The 22,472-nt window shown below is 46.8% G+C and overlaps 2 protein-coding genes across 2 annotated transcripts; one reads left to right on the forward strand and one right to left on the reverse strand.

The window, feature by feature from the left end:
* Positions 1-892: 892 nt before the first annotated feature.
* On the reverse strand, positions 893-6,491 carry mettl4 (methyltransferase 4, N6-adenosine). The gene is made up of 8 exons (XM_062480155.1): positions 5,968-6,491; positions 5,735-5,800; positions 5,278-5,638; positions 5,088-5,157; positions 4,788-4,962; positions 4,564-4,670; positions 4,367-4,458; positions 893-1,597 (listed from the first exon to the last, which is right to left on the reverse strand). Exons 1-8 carry the CDS (start codon positions 6,220-6,222, stop codon positions 1,314-1,316), a joined length of 1,410 nt encoding a protein of 469 aa, XP_062336139.1. The 5' UTR covers positions 6,223-6,491; the 3' UTR covers positions 893-1,313.
* smchd1 (structural maintenance of chromosomes flexible hinge domain containing 1) lies at positions 6,483-22,333 on the forward strand. Its single transcript, XM_062480151.1, has 47 exons — positions 6,483-6,926; positions 7,149-7,224; positions 7,441-7,599; positions 7,710-7,792; positions 7,915-8,048; positions 8,171-8,285; positions 8,388-8,507; positions 8,584-8,750; positions 8,874-8,967; positions 9,089-9,302; positions 9,467-9,581; positions 9,676-9,859; positions 9,968-10,165; positions 10,288-10,401; positions 10,492-10,598; positions 10,725-10,807; positions 11,024-11,137; positions 11,230-11,307; positions 11,446-11,565; positions 11,687-11,831; positions 12,020-12,119; positions 12,219-12,291; positions 12,780-12,919; positions 13,842-13,976; positions 14,166-14,396; positions 14,521-14,669; positions 14,879-14,964; positions 15,190-15,308; positions 15,511-15,672; positions 15,929-16,057; positions 16,171-16,250; positions 16,394-16,551; positions 16,851-16,969; positions 17,124-17,185; positions 17,307-17,394; positions 17,598-17,729; positions 17,965-18,114; positions 18,460-18,592; positions 18,712-18,831; positions 18,930-19,015; positions 19,201-19,323; positions 19,515-19,696; positions 19,806-19,915; positions 20,819-20,889; positions 21,070-21,244; positions 21,472-21,630; positions 21,711-22,333. The coding sequence occupies exons 1-47, from the start codon at positions 6,756-6,758 to the stop codon at positions 21,827-21,829; spliced, it is 5,982 nt and encodes a 1,993-aa protein (XP_062336135.1). The 5' UTR covers positions 6,483-6,755; the 3' UTR covers positions 21,830-22,333.
* The last annotated feature ends 139 nt before the right edge of the window (positions 22,334-22,472 follow it).

A 22,472-nucleotide genomic window follows, 5' to 3' on the forward strand; every position in this document is an offset into this window, starting at 1 on the left:
TGCAACACTTCCAATACTCAGCACTGATTCAATGTGGGATTTAATTTAATATTCATTTTGCCAGCTCCATGGGAGTTTGAAGGATACAGGGTTGTTTTGAATGTGGCTACGCCCAATAACAGAATAAATCAATTACTACACACCTGGGGAGTGAGCTAATGAGAAAACCTTACACTCCTTATTTAGTTGGATGTTGAAAGCCCAATACAGTTGCCTCTCCTCACCCAGAAAGGAATACATTACAATAAATCCAATCTCTATTTTCTGTTTCTCAGTCATGATCTTCTCTTGCCACAAGGAAGACTGAAAGAAGATGGAGCGAGACAGAGAAAATAGGTATAATGTTGAAATAAATCTGCATCAGTCTTCCTCCGGATTCGTTGGATTGCTGGGTTTATTTCTGCAGCAGCACCATCTCTCCCTTATCTAACCCAGGTGACGCTCCCCCCTGGACCCTAGGCCCATCACAAGAGCGCAATCCCGCAGGAGAGAAAGCGGAAGTTGCCTTCAATAGGCTTGCATGGATGGTGAGAGACAGTTTGATGAGGATGAGAGACTTGCTCTCTCTGCTTTAGAATCAACTCTGAGCAATCTGGCAGGAATGAGGGTTTGGTGATCTTGTTTGAGGAGATCAGGGAGATGTCTAGGCATCTGTTGAGGTAGCAAGGGATATGAGGCAGATGCTGAACCACTAAGGGATCTAGGAAGTGACTAGGGCAGATAGTGAGGCACTGAGGTAGATCCTGAGGGCACTGATGTAGATGTTGAGGCACTGAAGTCCTGTGGATTCTGAGGTACAACAAATGGTCTCAGAACCATGAACTTATGGCCACTGTCTGGACATAGTGTGTCAGATTGTTGTTAGAATCTGACTTAAGCAATTATCAGGCTGATGCATAATTGCTGGCATCTTTATTTACTGAAAACTATTATTTTTAAATCACAACTTCAGATAATATAAAGTATGTAAAAAGATTCATCTTTATTATTATCTAAACATTCAGCAGTTTTTCCTTCCATCACATTTTTACTGCAGCTGAGATTCTGAACTCAAGGATTTCGCTCCTGACAAAGTTGATCTGCGCACAGGAGAGATTTCACACTCACTTTTCATCTCAGCTCTATCACATCATCGGTTCTGTGATCCACCACCAAACAAACACACTATGACCCAGAAAACTGAAATCAGGTTACGCAAATGAAAGGAAACAACAGATCAAAGAGGAAACAGAGATAAAGATGTTCGAGCGCTCACAGTAACTTTACAAAAACAAATTGGGACTTGGGTACAAAAAGCCCTGACAGCACAATAGTTAGTTTCTTAGACCAGTGTGGGAGGAGTATGAGGAGGGGGTTTCCGTGTCTGCAGGCTGCTCTATGGATACATCTGTGGAAGTCTCTGGAGGCTTCTCTACGGGGTATTCTGTGGAAGTCTCGGCAGGCTGCTCTATGGGTTCTTCAGTTGCCTCAATGGTGAAGTAACTGACATGCTGAAACTTGAGCACCTCGTTACCCCAGCAGGCCCAGCCTGGCAGCAAGCTGCGGGCAAACAGCTCCAGGCAGCTGGCGTCCGCTCCGACAAACGGCTTCAGCACCTCTGTTGAGGGAGAGAGAGACCAACAAGAGGAGAAGGGTACAGATCCCTCAGTCATTGGCATTGGATTGTTCTCAAACACAATCTGTGATCAGTTCTCAGGTGTGGAAGAAAGTGAGCGATTTCAAGAAAAGACAGCGAGCTGATATGAGTGAAAGGAGAGAGATTTAGATGGAGAATGCCTGCCTGTCTCCGAAGCTCTGCTGCTTACTTTGCAATGGAACAAATGCATTTTGATTTTATCACAATACAATAATTCAATAACGTTCTATTGTGTTCTATTCAAATCTGGGTTTTATCTAGAGTAGGACTGTATGTTAAAGTAGAGGAATTGGTGACTGACCTTGCATCTATAGGAACAATGGCATTCCGGGAAGCACACACACCTGACAGACATGTTTCATTTCACCTCCCCTGTCACCTCTCACAGCTTTGTCTGCGCACATGCATGCTCACACACGCCACCCCGATCCTCAGCACAGCCTACGCTCCGCTGGGAGTTAATGAACACCCCCCCCCCCCCACCACCACCACCACCACCCACTCCCCCAAGACATCTCTCCAAACTACACAATTCACCACACACCCCACCTTCCTTCCCTCCCTTCTTCCTTCCATTCCTTCCCTCCCTCCCCCTACCTCAGCTCCCCTCGTTCTACACGTCACACTGGAACTAACGGCAGGCGAAGTAAAGGCCAAACATGCCCCTCTCAGCCGAACACAGACCTCTCCGGTTGACTCGACTCTCAAAGTTGGAGGAGTAAAAGGTCTAATTACGCTTTTAACTCACCGGGGAGGAAAGGACAAGGTGCGAGACAAGCAGTTGGAGAGACAATGAGAAAGCTCTCAACTTGGGCACAATTAAAAGGAAGTTTTCACAGTCTATTTCTCTGCGTGTGCTCTCACACTCCTGAGTGAGGGAGGTGACGTGCCTCTCTGTGACTGACAATGAAAGAGCATACACCTCCGATTGGTTACCTTCACTTCTGACAACACCCCTCTACCCAATCATCTACCACCACGTTTGTCAGCATGGTTTTGAATGAATTGTGTCAGCATTGGTGAGTCAACGAGAAAACACACGTGTGAGAAAGCATCCCTGTTTGTTTCCTGCCCCTACCCCTTGCCCCCACACGAAAGTTGGATGTCACTGTCAGGATCACCAGTTAAGAAGGGGACCAAAAGCTATAGGGTCACAGGGTCGTGTAACCCCTCCCTGGGTGTTTGAGACAACTGTGCCAGGAGGTCATGACTGAGGCTTAGGCAGTGGAGGGGGTGGAGCGGGCACTGACTCAAGATGAGCTGGCACATTTGGAATTCTAACACTGGGGCTACACAATGCAACAACCCTCTTAGAGAGAATTAATGGTTGAGATTGGAAATAACTTCACCCGCTTTAAAGACAACTTTCAAGATGTTGCATAATCCCTCTCCAAAGGCAGGGAAAGGACAGCCAAATCTCTTTTTTCACGCCTCTGGGTATACAGTTAATATCTTGCATTAAAAACACATAATCCTCATGGTCATTTAGACCTGCCAGCTTAGTGGAACCTTTCAGGATCAATAAAGTTAAATTCAATGCCTCTCAGTTGAAACTTCTGTTAATGTGAGGTGGCGTCTCTGGGGAGTTCTCTCTGCAGGAGATGAGGACCAGCCCAGCTGACATTTTCTTTCAGCCGCCCACCACAACGCCACCCCCACCCCCACCCCCACCATGGTGCCCATGGAACCTGGGGAGGAGAGAGGGGGTGTGGAGGACTGCAGTGCAAGGACAGAGAAAGGGAGCACATCACCAGCAGATTAGTTCACAGCTAACCCCCCCCCGCCCCCAAAAAAAGAAAAAGACGTCAAAAGGTTTGAAGGATCATCTCATTTTGTTCTTTGAGCTAATGCGTTTCACTCAAAGGGCATTTCGAATTAGCCAAGCCGACCACACGTAAAAAGGTGTGTTTGTTTTTCAGGCGCCATATCAAAAACTGACCTACACGCTTGAATCCTGAGCTAAAGTAAACTAGATGAAAATCAAACCCTCAGAGAGGATCTACACAACACAAAACATCACCTCTTTCACAGGGCCGCCATAATGACTTTAATTTGACAATATCCTGCCATTTTCACTGAGTGGCATCTTTTATATTTAGCTGAAAGGGCACGGACAGACCGTCTTCCTGCTCTGGCTTGCTCTCCAAGTAAATCTACGGCATAATAAAACGCTTTCCCTTGAGAAGGAGGGTGCTGACGTCAAACCCTGCTCGTTCAAAGGCTCTCTGCATATTCATTGTTTAAAGTCTTGTCACCTTTCCAACACCACTGCTGTTTACTTCTGGTTTGAGCCAAAAGTTTTCACTTGCTTCTAAATCACTATAAATATCACAATGTAATGACATAGAGGCCACAAAGGTAGTAAATTCCCAATTAGGCATTAGTTACCTGTCGCAGCTTCGTAGAATGGCCATGAGGGTGTGGCAACCTGCATTACTAAATGACATGCTATTGTAACAACGTAGTTGCTTTCTCAAACATGACTGTGAGAGAGCTGCAAAGCAGAGGTCATCTGCAACTCTCCTTCCCCCACCCCTAGTTCAATACTAAGACATTCTTCTGTCTTTATGAAGAAGTGAGAAATATATAGACAATGCTGGTTGGAGCTGGTCAACGAACCACTTCATGTAGTGTTATTAGTGTTGCTGCACTGCCCTCTAGTGGCAGGATTTAGTTAACCCACACATTTTTTTTATACTTATACAGGTTATTTGTTTTAGGGTTGTTTACCAGAGAGTGATGGCTTCTGGGAATGCAGGACTGACGGGACACTGACAATAACACGCTGATCCTCCACAGGGATTTTGGATGTCTCTGAAGGACTAAGACACAGGGGCTCATGTGAATAATCGATGACCAATGAGAATATAAAAACACACTGATGCAATGGAAGTAAAGGTATAGAGCTAAAGAATAAATAGTCTCACCTGGGGGATTCTGGGCTGTTTCCATGATATCGACCCAGAACTAGCACTTCGTAAGGCCTCTTATGCTGAGAGTCCAGGGGGAACACAAACTCACCGGACCTTGTGACCTGAAGAGCACAACACGACAAAAACGATTAAAAACCCTATGACTAAAGCTAATATTCACAGACACACTCGATTACGTAATCTCCATGTTTACCATTGTCTACCTAATGTGCTTTTACCTTGACCCATAGCCATTCTGCTAGGACCTTCACTCCCCAATGTGGGTAGAGCTCTTCCCTGACGAAGCGCAGGTGGCTGGGCCTGTTGGTGACCCAGGTGACCACCAGACAGCCTGGGGAGGCCAGCGAGGGCACGGGGAGGCGTTTGAGCTGGGTGGAAGGCAGAAAGCTGTACCTAGGAGCAGAGGTGGGGAATCGTAACGATAGGGGAAACAAAAGGACATGCATCCTAACAGAGTCGCACTCGTTGGATTTGCTGTTCATCCCTTCTGCGTTTCAGTGTTTGATTCTTCCGCTAACCTGCGACTTCTTTTCACAGACTTGTTTTCCCATGGCGGATCCAGAACAATTAGCTCATATGTCTGTTCACCTGCAGGAGACACACGAGGCACACTGTCATACACGAGCCAGATGCTATTCGCCGACTCCAGACCATTTGTAACTGCGCTAATATCTGCTGAGTAATCTCAACCACGTGTTATGCACTTACGGTCAACCAACGGCTGCATTCTGGTGAAATCGGAGAGTAGGAAGGAACATTGTGGGGGTATGATGTATTTCTCCCCCATCAGTGTCACCTCTACGGCACAGTCCATACGGTTCTCTGTAACCCGTGTGAACAGGTCCAGCTGTGCTGCGCTGTCATCCTCAGAGTCAACAAACTGTAACTGTTGAGTATCCTTGTCAGGGTCAGACACAAGAGGGAGCACTTTAGCCAAGTCACACAGTGCCGCCAGGTTGCACTCCTGAAAAGGATGGGGCCCCTGTGGGCCCCTCTCTCCATTTAGGTATCCACAGGAAAGACCAGCATCCACCAGGGATTTGGTTCCCTCCGCGATGAACGGTCTAACCTGTAACAATCACATACACACAGTATTATGTTGGGAGTTTAAAGATGGCAGGCAACATGAGGAGGGGAAAACATGACTGACATGAGTGTACATCACCTTGACGTGGTAAGACAGTGAGTCCATTTCCCCTTGGTTTAGATCACTGCGTTTCCGTTTTCTTTTCTGTGGGAGTATGCAAACCATGACCATTAACATGTGATGAGGACAAGACACGATATACACGAGTAGTTTGCTCACATTTACACACTCCCATAGGAGAAAGTAGCAGAGTATGGCAACTAATTAGTAAACTCTGCCTTGCTCAAAAGGCACAACGGTGGTGTATTTACCTTTGATGGTACTCTACTCGTAGTCCCATTTTCTGCCTTGGACACATTGTCTGAGAAGGTTTTTTGCAGATCAGTATTACCGGGGTTCATATTAAAATGACACTTTAAAATCTGAAAACATTGCTGTTTGAAACGACATTTAAAATAACGCTGTCGATCTGCTTTAGACTGCGAAATGCATCGTGCGTGTCCCTGGTCTATGAGTGAACATGCGTCCAAAAGCCACCCTTTATCATTTTCAAATACAATCGACATGTCCGCAAAAGAACAGCAAACCCTGTACTTTTGGAGGAGTAGGCTAAACAAACTGCATGCTCGTTTAAGCTAGCTATGGCTAAGTGCGTGGCAAACCATCACAAAGCTTAATACCAGAGCCAAAATGATACATTTTTTTTAAATCGCTCCACTTCCTACAAGTTGAGCACGCTGTTTCTACCTTACGTTTGAAGATTGGCCAAAATAATTCCACTGCGCCTGTGCAGTATTGAGGCCCGAGTGCTTTTCCGCAGCGCGTGCGGGCTAGCGATCCGCCAATCAAATTCGAAGAAAAAGAACAAGAAAGCGCTTGGCAGAAGAATTATTAGGCTACCACAAATTGGACGCACCTGAAATTTGAAATGTTTGGTGTAGACGTTTAGTGAACAGACACAGAGATAAGAGGTCCTTTCTAAATATGCAAGCTAGTTCTACTGGCATTCGTCTGCTAACATTAACTTAAGGCTAGCGCTGGTCATCTAGCACGACATAGCTTAACTAATATCTGGCTAGCGCCTCAAGAAGTTCAGAGAATGTCAGAGTTGGGCGTTGAGCAAAACTCAACTTATGAAAGCTTCAAGGCGGATATACCATCTAAAAGATTAGTTGTGTATGACTGTCGCATAGAGAAAAAGACATCGACGAAGAGAGTTGTAAACGCAAATGGCTTGGACTTTAATGCTTTTCTACTCCATATCTCGAAGGTAAACAAACCGTTTCAAAACGGCAACAATTAACCAGGCCCCAGTAGGGCTTGCGTTTTTGGTGGTAGACATAACACTTGACTTGCTCACGTGCATTCAGGATTTCGTAGACAACGGTACCTATGCCTTTAGCCTGTAATGCACAGCTGACATTAATGAAAAGTAATTAATCATGTGACATCTAGGCAGCAACTAGTGCATCATATCCTGATGTTTTCACAGGAATTCGCCATCCCCACAAACGAAACATTTGTCTTGACTACAACTGATAGAGCAGGAATTAATGTTGAGAGATATGGTAAGTGACACTTCATTAATAACCGTGCACATATTACCAACTGGAATTGTACACTTTGTAGACTTTCTCTCTCGGATTCAGTCACCCAAACATACTAAATGTCATACGATTTACACCACAGAAAGCCTCAATGTAATGTGTACATTTATTTTGGCTTGCAGGCAGATATTTTCTTTTTCTTGTCACTGGTGTGGTTATTTTGACAATCTCTTTCAGAGGAACTTCAAGATGGCAATACACTCCACCTTTTGCAGAGCAATGATCAGGTTCTATATGTGGCAACAAAGGAACGCATCAATTTCCTGCCTCATTATGACACAATTGTCCAGAGTGGCATGTATGAATATTATGCCAGTGAAGGTCAAAAGTCACTACGTGAGTCTCTCAAAGCAAACATGTATTCATGGTCCTGTTTGTGAAAATATGGTGTTGTGTCTCATACACACTAGGATGTCGTTCATGTTTGACTTTGTTTATTTCCTTAGCATATGCTTTTGCAGAGCTAATCGACAATTCACTGGCAGCAACATCTACGATCACCGGAGTTAGGTCTATAGACATCCGTTTGGTTAGTCATGACTTCTGTTTTTCTCAACTTTCAATGGTCGTTCTGTGGTTTGCCTTACTGAAATGTTTCATGTTTTCAGTGGTTATTATCGCTCCATAACAACAGCTTTCATTTTCCTCCAGATGTTTGATGATTCCCTAGGGAGACCAGCAGTGGTTGTTCTAGACAACGGCTGTGGGATGACTTCCAAGCAGCTCAATAACTGGGCAGTGTACAGGCTGTCTAAGTTCACCAGGGAACACAGCAGCCTTTCCAGGTTGGTTCACTGCAAGATATAGTTCATAAACCACATCCCTATGTGTCATGGAACCACAAGGTTGTGTACCAATTGTTTGGATTACAAATTTGCATTGATCAAAATCCCTTCCCACCCCATAGTGATCATTCCCAGTATATTCGTCCAGAGGCCGTCCCTCGCAGTCTCAACAGTGATATATCCTACTTTGGAGTGGGAGGGAAACAAGCTGTGTTCTACATCGGACAGTCAACCAGGGTAGGTGGTAAACATGCCAGTGTACAAATCCTCTCTTCGTTGCTACGGATGTGCGATCCGTGGTGAAGTCTGTGTTGCAACTATATCTGATGTGTCTGGCAGATGATCACTAAACCAGTGGGATGTCCAGATGTTCACGAGTTGGTCCTTTCCAAGGAGGAGTTTGAAAGAAAGGAGAGAAACAAGGAAGATATATACAGTGGTTTCATCCGAAACAGAAAGGTAAGGGAGACATCTTCATCCCACCAAGAGGTCTGTCCTCATCGCTGTGGTCTAATGTTGCCTGTCGGTCATTCAGGTGGGGGATTCCTCCCATGTAAAGGATGAGGAGGAGCGCTTCCTCCACGGCCTCATCGCAGAGGAGGTGGGAAAGGAGAGCTTCACAGCCGTGGTGGTGACTGGGGTCCAGCCTGAGCATATCACCCTTCTCAAGCAGGACTTCCACCTGTGGACCAGAGAGCTGGCGTGAGTTCACCCTCCCTCTGCCAGTCCTCCTTCCCTCACACAACACTCCTATCAACCTGACAGGCTCCAATCCCTGTTACAGCTCCTGCTGTCTGTGTAATAAAGATGTAATCTCTGTTTCAGACATCTATATCACTACTACATTCATGGCATCAATGGAAACGACATGAAATCCACTTATCGGAACTCTGATTGTGTCTCCAACATTGACATTCAGGTCAGATGGTTAACTGTTATTACTATTACTGTTTTTTTATTTTTTTTATTTCAATGATATGCTTTTTCTGTTCCGACAGATGCTCGCATTGATCATTCTATATTTGTGTCCGTCCAATCAGATCTCCTTACTGGAGAAGATCCCCAAGATTCCCAGGGTGGTGAACCTCAGAGAGATCGATAACGACATGCAGACCCTCTACATCAACTCCACAGCAGACACGTTTGAGTTCAAGGCTTACGTCGAAAGCGACGGCACCGTGGAGGGCATTCTGAGATACCATCCTTTCCTTTATGATAAAGAGACCTACCCCGAAGATCCCTACGCCGTACCAGGTGAGGTCAAGGAAACAGAGGCTGGGGGTTCGGAAGGGCAGCTGGGTTCTTTTCAAGAAGACTCACTGCTGACGTGTTGCGGAGATATTACTGTCTATGACACGGTTATCAGTGAACACTAGCATGCTGATGTCTGTTCCACTGTATCCTTCTCCTGTTATCAGCACCCATGGAGGAAGATGATGAGGACTGTGTAATCCTGAACCAGGCCCGGGGGAAAAGGCCCATATTTGAGTGCTTCTGGAATGGAAGACTCATACCATACACTACAGTATCAGAGTACGAACTGTTAGGAGAAATATATTCAGGTTTTTGCACCCATTTGTTTTCATTGATCAACCAATTGATAGGGTTGTCTGTCTGTGTTTTCTAGGTTTGACTGGTGTGCCCATCCCAAGAAGGCAGCGCCGGTGCCAGTGGAGTGCTACAGCCGGTTCTCCGGGGTCCTGTTCACCAACGACAGGTTCCAGGTCAGCACCAACAAGCTCACCTTCATGGACTTGGAGCTACAGCTCAAAGACAAGGAGACCTTCTTCACGCGTGTCGTCAATGGACAGGTAGACGCCTTCCTCCTGCATCCTCCCAAAACGGACGCATAGAATTTTGACTTGAAATACGTTTTATTATTCCATCTTCCATCGTATTGATATTGATGCATGTATCAGGAGCAAAGAGTGAAGATCCAGAGAGAGTTCTCCCAGTGGATGAAGAACTGCCACGAGAAGCTGGACAAGCAGGTGAAGTTCTCCGGCTTCACAGGGATGACTGCACGCACTGACGTGGCCACCAAGAAGATGCAATATCCCTGGGCAACCTTCTCCTCCATCGAGTGGGAAGGCAAAACATACAAAACAGGCCAATATGTGAGTACAACACGTGCATCTTGGGTAGACAAGCTTGCACTCGAATAACAAATGTTAGGTGCACACTAGGTCATGTGGTGAGGTCTCATTGCTGTTCCCTCCTGGCTTCTCTCCCGTTTCAGGTCAAGTCCCTGAGAACAATGCCCATCTTCTGCGGCTCTGTGGCTAAGTTCCTGCTGTTCGGAGATCACGACGGAGATGTCTACGCCACGGGGGGGCAGGTGCAGGTTATCATGGTGAGAAAGGAATATTCACATTGAGAGTCTATAGATTCTAAGAGTTACGTAGTCCTTGTGGTTGTGAAGGACTTGTATCTGTCTCCATAGGAACCTTCCAGCCTGTACGATGAGGTCAAGATTATACCCATCTCCAAGCTGGACAGGAACGTGACAACTGCCGCGATTAAGAAAAGCATTGACGATGAACTGGCCAGGTGAGCTATCTTGGTGTTGATCCACATTAACCTAAGGACTTACTGTCTCTTATTTGGTTCTTAAATTCAATGTTATCATGAAAGCTTTATTGTTTATGCCCTGTTTCCTTGGTTACCCCTCCCCAGACTCCCAGACAAGGTGAAGGTCACGTGGCCTGAGAATAACCCCTGGGCCCAGAACGTTGTGCGCCCTGCAGGGACCTTTTTAGGTACACCGGACTGCGCCTCGCTCCTGCTCCATACAGCTAGTTTCATTGTACAAAGCCACCATTGATAATCATATCACACTCTTTTAACGAGGCTAGACACATGAGGTTGAAAAGCACCTCTACGAAGAGGTTGGCCGCCCAAGTACATTTTTGTAAAAGTGTTCCTTTAATGTCATCAATGTCAAACAGTGCTCACTGCATACTGTGTCATTAAAGGGCCCCTTCATGTGGATGTGCTGAACAAGAAGGGGGAGTCCGTGTCGCGGATGCCGTCGTCCTCTCAGAGCACCTCCAAGAAGCTTCTGATGGAGCTGAAGGTGGTCTGGCATGGTGAGTCGTCACTGATGGACTGGGCCCAGTATGGTACGCTGCTGAAGATCTGGAGCTTTTTGAAATGTCTCATTCTTTCTCTTCACCTGCAGGTCCTAAAGGGGACATAGAAACCAACTCTCATATCGCCCAGCATTCTGGAAAGTGGGCATTCTGGTTCAAAACCATGGGTACTTTGTTTTGATAACTCACAAGCAGAGAAATGAACATGCAGTTAAAAAAAAAAAGCAATCCCAATGTATTTTCAATATTTATTCCCGAGACTTATTTGCAGCCATGTTTGACTCTGTCTTGTCCAAACTTTACAGAGAACCTAAACAAGCTAGGGAAGTACACTTTACACCTCAACACTGTTCTCAATGAGAGCAATGCCACGGTCTTTGCTGGGAAGCAGCTGCCCAGCTACAAACTGCATTTCTCCATCACAGGTAACACTAACTGTGATAAAAAGTGGTGGTCAGGAACTCCTTATAAATACACCTAAGTGTAAGAACGACTAATCAAGTCTCTCCCCCCTCACCTCCCTGAATGTCATCTGCTCCACCCCAGAGGGCAGTGCAGAGAGGTTTGTGGTGGGCGCAGTGACCACTCCTCTCCACATAGGGGAGCCCTTTGACATTCCTGTGGAGGTGGTGGATGGATACGGACACCCAACTCGGCCCCCTGCAGACAGCAAACCCGTCTTGGAATGTCGGTGGGTTGCTCACCAAATGACAAGGATTATCAACAATGTCCCATGAAAGTGCTTAATTTTAGCTGTTGTACTTAACTATAGTGTGCATGATTAAATGATTATAGTCCTGGGCTCTAATGGTGGTAGTGAATATCCTGTGGTGCCAGATGTGTTTAGCACCTTTTCAGCTGCTAGTTGCTGTCTTTCAGTGGTCTAGTAGTGAGTTATGAAGGTACAGCTATGATCGGGACCACATTCACCATCAAAGGTGTCACAGCCTGTGGAAAAGTACAGAACTTTCAACGCAAGGTCAGAGATAGCTCACACTGTGTGTGTGTAGCCATATTAACCCAAAAAAGTGAATACTCTCGAAATAATGCCTGTTTATGTGGTGTTTTTTTCCCTCAGACATTTGATATGAAAGTGGTCTTGCCTGGGCTCCAACAGGACTCCCAGACTTTCAAAATCAGTCTTCTCCCTGGTAAGACCTGCTTTGATCTCTTTACACTGAACGTTCAAGTTCTCTCACACACTCCCCCATTACACTTGTTTATTTGGTAAACATTAAACAGGCCGTTGGCATTATGAGTTATTGTACCCTTCAGACATAATAAACACTTGGGTGCTCCCAGCTGATATATGACAGTCACCTCAGCCTGGGGGGTCTACGAGAGGAGAAACATCCCTGTCTTCCTGTCTCATGGGGAGGGGGGGGGACTTACAAAAGCCTTTAGTGAAGTGTTAGTGACAGACTAGCAGATGCTGTACAGCTGGGGCTTGAACTGGCCGCTAAAAGACAACATGGAATAGGGGAAAAACTGACTGCTAAACGTGACCTAAACTGTGTTTAATCAACCGCATCTCTGAAATGTTCTTCTGCCCGGTGTACACAGGAAGTACTAACGGCTACATAATGGTGGTACTTTTGTCACGTTTCGGCTGAACTGTGGGATTTTTACATTTCTCCAGGTATCCCACATTCTCTCAGGGTTACACCAAAGGATCAGCATATCACAGTTGAGAACGGGACACCTGTTGTCTTTGACATTGAAGTCTATGACAAATCAGGGAACGTCACTGCCCACCCAAAGCTGATCGTTCGCTGCCAGGTAAAGTAGACCAGACATGTCACAGCTAGTCCAGCCCTCCCTGCACATCGCATCCATTCTGACCTACTGATTTTTCAATTTTAAATGAACAAATGAGCTTTTATTATAGAATTCCACTATTAAAATAAACATTCATGCTTTCACTGTTGAAAGCGTCAGGTTTTTGTTAGGCCATTTATCATGTTGTCATACTTGGAACTTGCAGCTTAAGGGGTGTACGTCTGTCTGTGTACTTCTGTGTTACAGTCAAACGGAAAAACATATGACACTCAGAACATACATATTTTTCTGAGGGAAGTCATATACTAGGGAGAGGCTGTGTGACCCTCTGCCAAAGGCAGCAGTGTTTCAGACAGTTGAGGGCTTGGCCCTGTGTCAGCGAGCTTTAGGTTTTGTGGCCCCTCAGGGCCTCTGTCCATTCACCCCCCACATCAGTCAGTTCATTTTCTCATCTCATGGAAGAATTAGGGCGCAGAGTCGATAAAAACAATTGGATCATTTCTCACCAGAGGCAAGATCACACATCTGGGGACGATTGTTTTAACTTTAATCCAGGATTCATAAAACCAAGGCTTAAAACAGATCCGTCCCTAACAGATGCTTACCAAACAAGATCCTGATTTGTCATAAACAATTTTTGGGGTCAAACGTTTGAAAGTGTTTCTGTAAAGGATTTGATGTCATTTATCATGGACAGCATCTTCTCCAGATGCTCCTTTAAGACTTTGTTTACCACCAGATAGCCATAGTGTTAATCCAAGACCTCAATCTTCTGTCACCTTTCTTCTACAATGACAATAATGAAAAATTCTGAAAACAGAAAAATTCTGTTCTCAGCTGTGGAGCCTCCCTATTGCCTAGTGAGATGAATACGTTGCTGCATTGTCATCTGAATGGATGCCTGTGCTGTTTTTTTGCGCAGTTACAAGGGGTTCCAGGCTCCACATTGGTGGCCGTAGATTGCAGTAATACTGGAGCCGGCCAGATAGTGACCAAGCCCATCACCCTGAAGGACATCAAGAAAGAGCAGACGGTCAAAGCGAAATTTGATGTGCCTGTAAGTCCCAAATGACCTTTCCTTGGTTAATCAGCCTTGTATGACACTAGAAAGTTGAGGTTTTTGGAGCACTTTCTCAAGCGCACTCGGTTCATTTGGGGGGAAAAGTCGGTGTGTATCTCCATCCGTGTGTCTGTCCTGTCAGAGTCAGAAGGGCGTGGTGGCCCATCCGTGTGTCTGTCCTGTCAGAGTCAGAAGGGCGTGGTGGCCTTGCTGCGGGAGCTGAAGGTGGTCCCCAGCAGGCGTGTGTCCAGGCTAGAGGTGTACCGCCAGGAGGACGCTCAGGACACCACGGTGCTGAAGGACAAAGAGAAGGTGGACTGGGCCGTCGGGGATACCCTGGACAACCTGTGCTACAGGCTGTCTGACGAGGGGGGCAGGACGGTCACTCTGTCAGAGGAACTGGCCCTCAAGGTCAAGGTAGGGATGCCGTCCCCCTCACTAACTTTAACTGGTGCAGAGCGGGTTTGGAGGAAACTGCGGTGGTTTAGGGTAGTGCCCTTTGGGCTTGTTGTTTACTGTGTTTTCTCTGCCTGTGTGACAGGTGAACTGGACGGCAGAATTGAATGTTGAGGAGCTGGTTCAGGGGAAGCTGCCCAACATCCAGGTTCCCACCCTGGTACAGGACGAGCACTACTACCAGGTCTCCTACCAGGACCTCAACACCACTGTCGACACCTCCTTCATCATAGTGTAAGCTGATTGGTTGATTGCATGCCCGCTTGACTGACTCAATTCACTGTAAATGTGTATATGCTGCCTGAAATCATGACTGTACATAGTTTGAAAAGGAAGCTTTGGGGAGAACACAAAGTCCCAGGTTCCATCATTCTTGTCACTTGAACATGCATGCACATGCCTCGGGATCAGCTGTTTGTGGGTGTGTCTGCGTTGTGTTGTAGGCCCCACCCTGATGAGCCCAGGACCATGAAGGTTACCATGAGAGAGAGCTCTGTGAGGATGGGCGAGGCTCTACCTGGAAATATCTGTGAGCCTGAATCCACATGCTCAGCAGCCAATTACAGAGCAGTTTACTGTCCCCTCCTCAACTTTAATATCACTAGAACTAATGTTACTTGTTGTCAATATTATTATCATAAAACTGCTGTATAACGGTGCAATTTCAGCTCAAGGATCAATAATATGTCTATATTAGTATTATGTGATGACTTGGTTAGCTGCCAGCTTTGAAAGCAGATGATTCGTCTCCCAGACTTGGAGCTGACGGACCAGTACGGGAACAAGACTCTGTCTCTGCCCCCGAGTGGCCTGGACGAGGTCAGCGCAAAGGGAGAAGGTCTGGATGAGGCGTCGCTGGTGTTCACCTGGCAGGTGAGAACCTTGAATCTAACACTCTAGACTCAGTATATACAGGATCGAGGTTACAGAAACCTCAGCAAAATAGACAATCCAGACTCGACCTCAGCTGTATATGATGTTTCACAAGGCTTCCGGCAATGTAGCCTGGAGTTTATACTTAGACCAGTCAAGTTTCCCCTCATAACACTTGCGTGTTCTGCTGTGCTGCGTCCAGGAGAGCCGACACGCCATGGTGGTGAGGGGCGTGCGCTTCTCCCCAGGGGTACCTGGCTCCCGGGAGATCAGCTTCACCTGGGGGGGCTTCACAGAGAACGTGAGGGTCAACCTGGCTGCCGGCCAGCCTGCCCAGTTCAGACTGGTGGACGGGCCTAAGGAGGTGAGTATGGAGACTCCATGATGCTTCTCTGAGGGTGCAAGGCCTTTGGCATAACAAGGTTTAAACCCATAACCTCTAACCCACTGGTTTATACTCCTATCTGGAGCCATTTCTGAAGATTGAGATTGTAACAAACAAATGATGTCCTACAGAAATACAGTTTAAATGTACATATTCGAAAGAAAAAAAACAGGTGTAGGTGTGAGTTTCCAGTACTGCACACCAGTCATAACTGTCAGCCCTCTGTTGTGCTCAGCCCCTGCAGGTTTTTAATGAGCAGAGAATCGCACAGTCCTTCATCCTGCAAATGTGTGATGAGTGGGGGAATCCCTCCCCAGGACAGAAGGTGGTTGTGATGCTGAAGACCCCCAACAGCTCCCTGAAGGTCAGCTCCACCAACCAGACTACATGTAGAGATACTGGAAACGCTGCTGTTGTTCGGAGATATGAACCCACAACGATGACCATGTTGACCAAGGTTGATTTTAAAATTTTCAGCTAAGATTGTCTGCTGCCTCCCAGCCAGTTGACTTGGAGGGCAGAGCCACTTTCATAGTGGACAACCTGAGCGGTCCTAAGTGAGTGAACCCTCATCTTGATCCAGAGCCTCAGCTATATTACACCAGATGGTTTACAGTTGGCAACGGGACAACTTTTCTGGACACTAACTTGCCGTTGCCCTGCTGTAGAGAAGTGTTCCATCCCCTGTGTGTTCTTCCAGGGGGGAGTACCAGCTGGAGTTCCGGGGTTCCTTCAACAGGAAGCCCATCCCTGGCCCGTCAGTCACGATCATCATCGTCCCCAGCCCCAACAAGCCTGTCAGACTGGCCGTGGAGTACGACACCAACGCTGTGTTTGCTGCTGGAGGCACACTCCCAGGTCTGCACCTCTCCCTGGGTCGCTCTCACTGTTGGGGCCTGTCCATGTCTGTGCTGCTAGCTGTTTTCGTCTGTCTGTGGATCCACTCAGGTCCCCTTCCATCTGCTGTCTCTCTTACAGGCTTTTGTTCCTGCCTTTTTCTCTGTTGGTCTGCTTGTCTTTGCTTGTCTGCTGTCTGTCGTTTTCTGCTCGTGTGTGTGTGGCTCCACCTCTCCCGTGTCTCTGCGTCTCGACGCCTGCCTGTGTGTTTGTGTGACCCGTGTGTGTCAGCTGACTGACCGCCGGCTGCCCCTCTCCAGTGTTCACCGTGTCGGTGATGGCGGAGGACGAGAGCCCCATGAGGAAGCTGAACCCTGCGTCTCTGTCCATGCTCATGTGGAGGGGCGGGGGCTCCGTCTCCAAGGTCCCGCCTAAAGTGGTGAGTCCCACATTCAGCTCTGCATCACCTGCAGACTAGACCATACTAAACTCAAAGCTTGTTTGAAGGGTCAGTATCTATGATGAGTGATGGCTGTGCAGGGTCTGTGTGGTGTGATGTGTGTTAAAGGGATGCTTTTCTCCTCCTTCTGAAGGCCTCTCAGCTCAAGTGCAGCAAACCCATGGGGGATGAGAAGGATGACCGTTTTTACTTCAGGTACAACGAGCAATCAAGTTTTTGCATTCCTATTAAAAGTATCAGCATGTCTTTCCAAACTGATTTGTCTCTTGATTTGATTGTTGTTTGGAAATGTGTTTTGTTACTTTCCACCCATTAGAGACAAAGTCATCCCAGACCATGTGGGAGATTACACGGTGCAGTTTGCCCTGTGTGTGGACATGTCCAAAGGCCTGTGGAGCCAGCAGGTGGGTCTAACCAAATCAGGCCTGGCCTGGCTGGGACCTCCACACCCCTTAACAAGACCTGTAATGACACACAAATGCTTGGATGTGGCTTTCAAACGGGTCTCTCCGGCATCTTACTCGGAGGCTGTTGGCTTTGAATGGTCATGTTTTTGGTTTCAGTCCTAGAACCACACATCATTCATTGTTGTTGTTTTTTCAATTAGTATGTCATAAACGTGGTGGCTAACGAACCTGTCAAGCTGGCCCCAGACTCACAGCCACCAACCCCAGTCATCTCCAACAATGACATCATCGCCAGCCGGACCCTGGTGGAGGATATGACTCTGAGGATAATGGTGAGATTACTTCCTCTGAGAGGGGTGGCCATGAATCACTCATTACTACCATCTAGCCTACGCCAGACAGTACATTAGACAGGATGTAGTTTAAATCCAGCACGTTCAATTGTAAACATTCATCATAGAGATTGAGTACCATTGCATCGTACCTCTATACAGGGTGTTTATAATAACAATTCAGTAAGCCAATATTTAGTTATTGTGTGTGTGTGTGCGCCCCTCGTCCCTGCAGGACATGTATAACAACCCGGCAGGCACGGGGCTGCAGGGGAAGGTGATGGTCACCATGAGGAGCTCCAGCAGCTCAGCCACTCTGCCCGTGTTCGACAGCAACAAGAAGAGCCTGCAAGTCCCCCTGTCTGAGGGCCAGGCCCGCATCACTGTGAGTCTAACACTGTCTGAGGGCCAGGCCCGCATCACTGTGAGTCTAACACTGTCTGAGGGCCAGGCCCGCATCACTGTGAGTCTAACACTGTCTGAGGGCCAGGCCCGCATCACTGTGAGTCTAACACTGTCTGAGGGCCAGGCCCGCATCACTGTGAGTCTAACACTGTCTGAGGGCCAGGCCCGCATCACTGTGAGTCTAACACTGTCTGAGGGCCAGGCCCGCATCACTGTGAGTCTAACACTGTCTGAGGGCCAGGCCCGCATTACTGTGAGAGTGAAATGTGTGTTTATCCATTGTCTGTCTGAAAGTGTGCATGAAAGGATTTTCTCGTCTCTGTAGAACCTGGCGATCATGATGAACAGCCCTGGTGATGACGGACAGGAGTACACCCTGCTATTCAAACCCTCCGTCTCGGGGTTCAGCTCCAAGAAACACCTGGCTGCCTTCGAACTGCCCTTCCGCTTCTACAACGGTGAGCAGGGGTGGCTCACAGGGGTGGCTCACAGGGGGGGCTCACAGGGCTGCATCTTCACACTGCCCTTTTGACAGTTGAAGATGGCTCTGATGACCGTTTTGGCCTTCTTCCTGCAGACGTCCAGAACCAGAAGCAGATGTCGGAGCTGACCAAGAAGAAAGACCAGCTCTCCCAGTCCATCGACATCTACAAGAGCTTGTTTGACACCAACAGACAGCTCATCAATGAGCTCAACAGTAAGGCTGTTGTTCTGGTTACCTCCTGAGAGTTCCAATGAAGACATCGTCCATCCACATTAGAGTTTCGAATGTGGTTGTCTCATTTCGATTTTCAGACCAGGTCAAAGACGTCACCAACAAAGAGACCTTTCTGAAATCCCAGTTACGGAGACAAAGTCTAAACGTTGCCAAGTTATCATCTGTGAGTACATTTCATACATTGCTATTAATTTACACTTGTATCTAAAGCAACTTGCATGAAGTGCATATAATAAGTGCAGCAGATCGTTGAAGACTAGAAGTACACTGTAATACAGTGTTGGCAAGCGTGAACAAGGCGTAAAAAGAAGATTGGATGATGGGTCTGATTTGGTTCCATGCACGTAGATTTCAGAGATCGACGCAGCCGTCCGTGAGAGCTCGGCGGAGGCAGAGAGGGTCAGACGCCAGCCCAGGAGAGTGTGCTCCATGCCTGATCCCTACAAGGGCAGTCAGGACGTCCTGGGAAAAGTAGGCTCACCAAAACAACCCCTGCTGACTACCTGCTGCTCCTCTGAATAAGGAGACTAATGGACTGCATGTTTTAGACTACACCATCTTGCATTAGTTCTCAAACCAAGTTACAGAAACAGTTTTCTCATTTACGAGTGAGGGGTTTGTCTGCTGGTTTCTGTGAGTGTTCATGGCAGTGATTCCTGCAGATCGCCCACCTGGCGTTGGTGGTGGATGACGATGCCGCCACGGTCATATCCTGGCATCTCCTAGGAGACATGGACTGCGTGGTCACCAAGACGACAGTTGCGGCACGGAAGATCTACGATGACACCCAGGGGAGGCAGCAGGTCTTGCCTTTGGACACAGTGTTCTGGAGAAGCAGCCAGAAGTAAATACGCATATGTACATAAGCAGGTGTCTCAGCAGTCCTGTGCAATGTAGTGTGGTAAATGCCGGTGAATGGGTTTGATGGGTGTGTGTGATTTATTTCACTACAGACCTCTACCCCACCTGCGAAACGGTAAAACCAGCTTTCAACCCACTGGAAACCCTGTGTTTGCCAAAGATCTTCTCATCTTCCCAGAGAATTCTGAAAGCTGCCAGATGGGTGAGTCTCTAAGGGATGAAGCATATACAAGCCCCCCCGCTCCGCTCATTAACCGGGACTACTCAGACCAGGGGGGTCTGCACTGCATAATGGTGTGGTAGGCCATGGTTCCTGAGCAGTTCCAGAGGCTTCGCTGTGTCTTGGAAGAGGGGGGGGAGGTAGGGGGTGGTGGACGAGACTCTCCACGTCAGTGTTGTAAGGTCTGTGTGTGTTTGTTGTTGTTGGAGTAGTCCCCCGCCCCTCCCCCTCTCTGTTCAGCTCTTTCCTGGTCCCAGTGGTGGTGAGAGAATGGGGGCTTGAGGGTAAACATTTCCAGAAGGAACCCCAGCCTCTGGGGGGGGAGGAGGAGGAGGGGGGGGGGGGGTTGCTCATGGATCGGAAACCGTACTTTCACTATGAAAACCAATTAGATATAATGCTTGTGTAGTTCAGGGGGTAGATTTTCATGTGCTCCGTTTCCACTTTGCAGTTTTATTTTAGTTCTGACAAATGGAAGAAGATAAGGTTTTTAACTATTTCTAGATTCACGCTGATGTCACAAAGGTATTCCTGTAAATAGAGCCACATCCTCTCATCAGCAGTTGTTCTTTACCGCTTGAGGGTAGCATCTACTAACTACGAAGACAAGACAAAGAATATATGGCTTGGTGCTTCCAAACAAAACACCAAGAGTTCAAATGAGTTTATTTATTGTCTGTAGAAGTAACTGTGATGTCATTTTTCCTCTGGGCTGCCTTATCAGGATTGGAGTTTGATATAAAGATGAGTCACGAATAGTAAACACTGGAAAGTGAACAAGGGCTTTTTACGTCTGGCATTGATTTAGTGAGGAAGTATACAAAACCCCTTTGTACCACCATCCCCCCTGCTCTTTCCCTGACGCCCCCCACCCCTCTCTCTCAGTGTTTGGCAGCCTCCTGGGAGATACCATTTTGGTGGATGACCTTGACTCTGCTAACCACTACAGGAAAGGGGTGAGTCAGGCTGGGAGTTACATGGCCTCTATCAAACATTCTGCAGCACCACAGACTTAAGTTGTGTTTCTAGTTTAAAACAGCCGTATGCCACTGTTGTTGGTGATCAGAGGATTAAATGAATCAAAACGTTCTGCGGGAGAACAGTCTTCTAAGTGTGTGTGTGAGTGTTCTATGTAGGTGGTCCAGAGCCAGGTCCCTTGCCCCACTCTCCTGACCAGAAAGGGAGAGAGGATCCGTGCAAACGGCAAGTTTGGGGGTTTGCAGAACAAAGCCCCCCCCCTCGAACGAATGCGCTCCCAGGTGTTTGGTGCACCCCTGCCCCAGCAGTACCACACCCTCATGGGGCAGATAGGTGAGCGAGGCTGGTGAACTTGATGGTAGATTCCAGAGAGGTGACATCACACATAGCATATCTCTAAAATAGAGATGATGATGAAGAAACCCAAATAACACCAACCTCCAGTTTTTATTAATGTGACATCACATCCCAAAATCTACCTGGGTTGTGATTTGACAGGACTGTTTCAATGTTGCTTTACATTTATTCTCTGTTCATGGGATTGGTTTTGTTGTCAATAGATTTGCTCCAACAGAGCAAGATGGCCATGCAGAAGAGCATGCAGGTGAAGATGGAGTTTGAGAACCACATGCAGTACCTGAAGTCTCCTGAGATGGCGAAGAAGGAGGAGGAGATGGCAGAACAGGAGAAGCAGCTCAGAGACATTGAAAAGACGCTCGGTACGTTCAGTGTCAATCAATTCATATAAATATAAACCCATCATGGAAACTTTTTGATGTGTTTTCCTTTCTCTTCACAGCCAGCACCCCAGTGCGACCACCGCCAACTTCTGCTGTGAAGAGGAGGCATGAGGAGGTTGATGAACTGGCTGATATCATTATCAAAAGAACAAGGTCATCAAGAAGGGATTTAAATTAGAAATGTGTTTTTGGTTTTTTTGGCAGCATTGTGTGAGATACACTTTTATTAAACAATTATTTTTTATTAAAACTAATGTAAATAGTTTGTATAGATAAAAACACTAAGTGTGCACAAGTCAACATTGTGCATTTTATTTCTCTTTTGTTATTTCAAAATGCTTCCTTTACCTGTGTGTCACAAAATAGAGCAGAGGTCAACATTTCTATCTTTGTGTTTGTATAAAAGTAAGAAATAACGATATTGCTCTTTTTTCAAATTGACATGAATACCATTTTCTATATTTTATAGCCCACATTAAGTATCAATACAACCAAACAGTTTTTTTATAAACTATAACAAATCTGCTTTGTTAATACCTGTACATAACATGAGATGAGGCGGTTATGTTCACTTTTGCAACGCCAAGCATTTCATATGCTAAAAATGTTAAGTTGATAGTAGGTCGAAAGAAAATCTCAATAAAGCATAGCGACATCTTTGTCCAGTAGACGGGCAAGGATATTGGAATCCTGGCTGTTTTTCGGAGAGCTATATCACCGGTCATATGCGTTCATGTCTCTACCTGTTGATTAGCAGTTGAAGATACTGCCAGCATGAGGAGTGCTTTTTGGTCACCCCAGATGTTTTATGTCAGTCATCA

This window comes from Osmerus eperlanus, chromosome 15 (genome assembly GCF_963692335.1).
Source record: "Osmerus eperlanus chromosome 15, fOsmEpe2.1, whole genome shotgun sequence".
Taxonomy (NCBI): Eukaryota; Metazoa; Chordata; class Actinopteri; order Osmeriformes; family Osmeridae; genus Osmerus; species Osmerus eperlanus.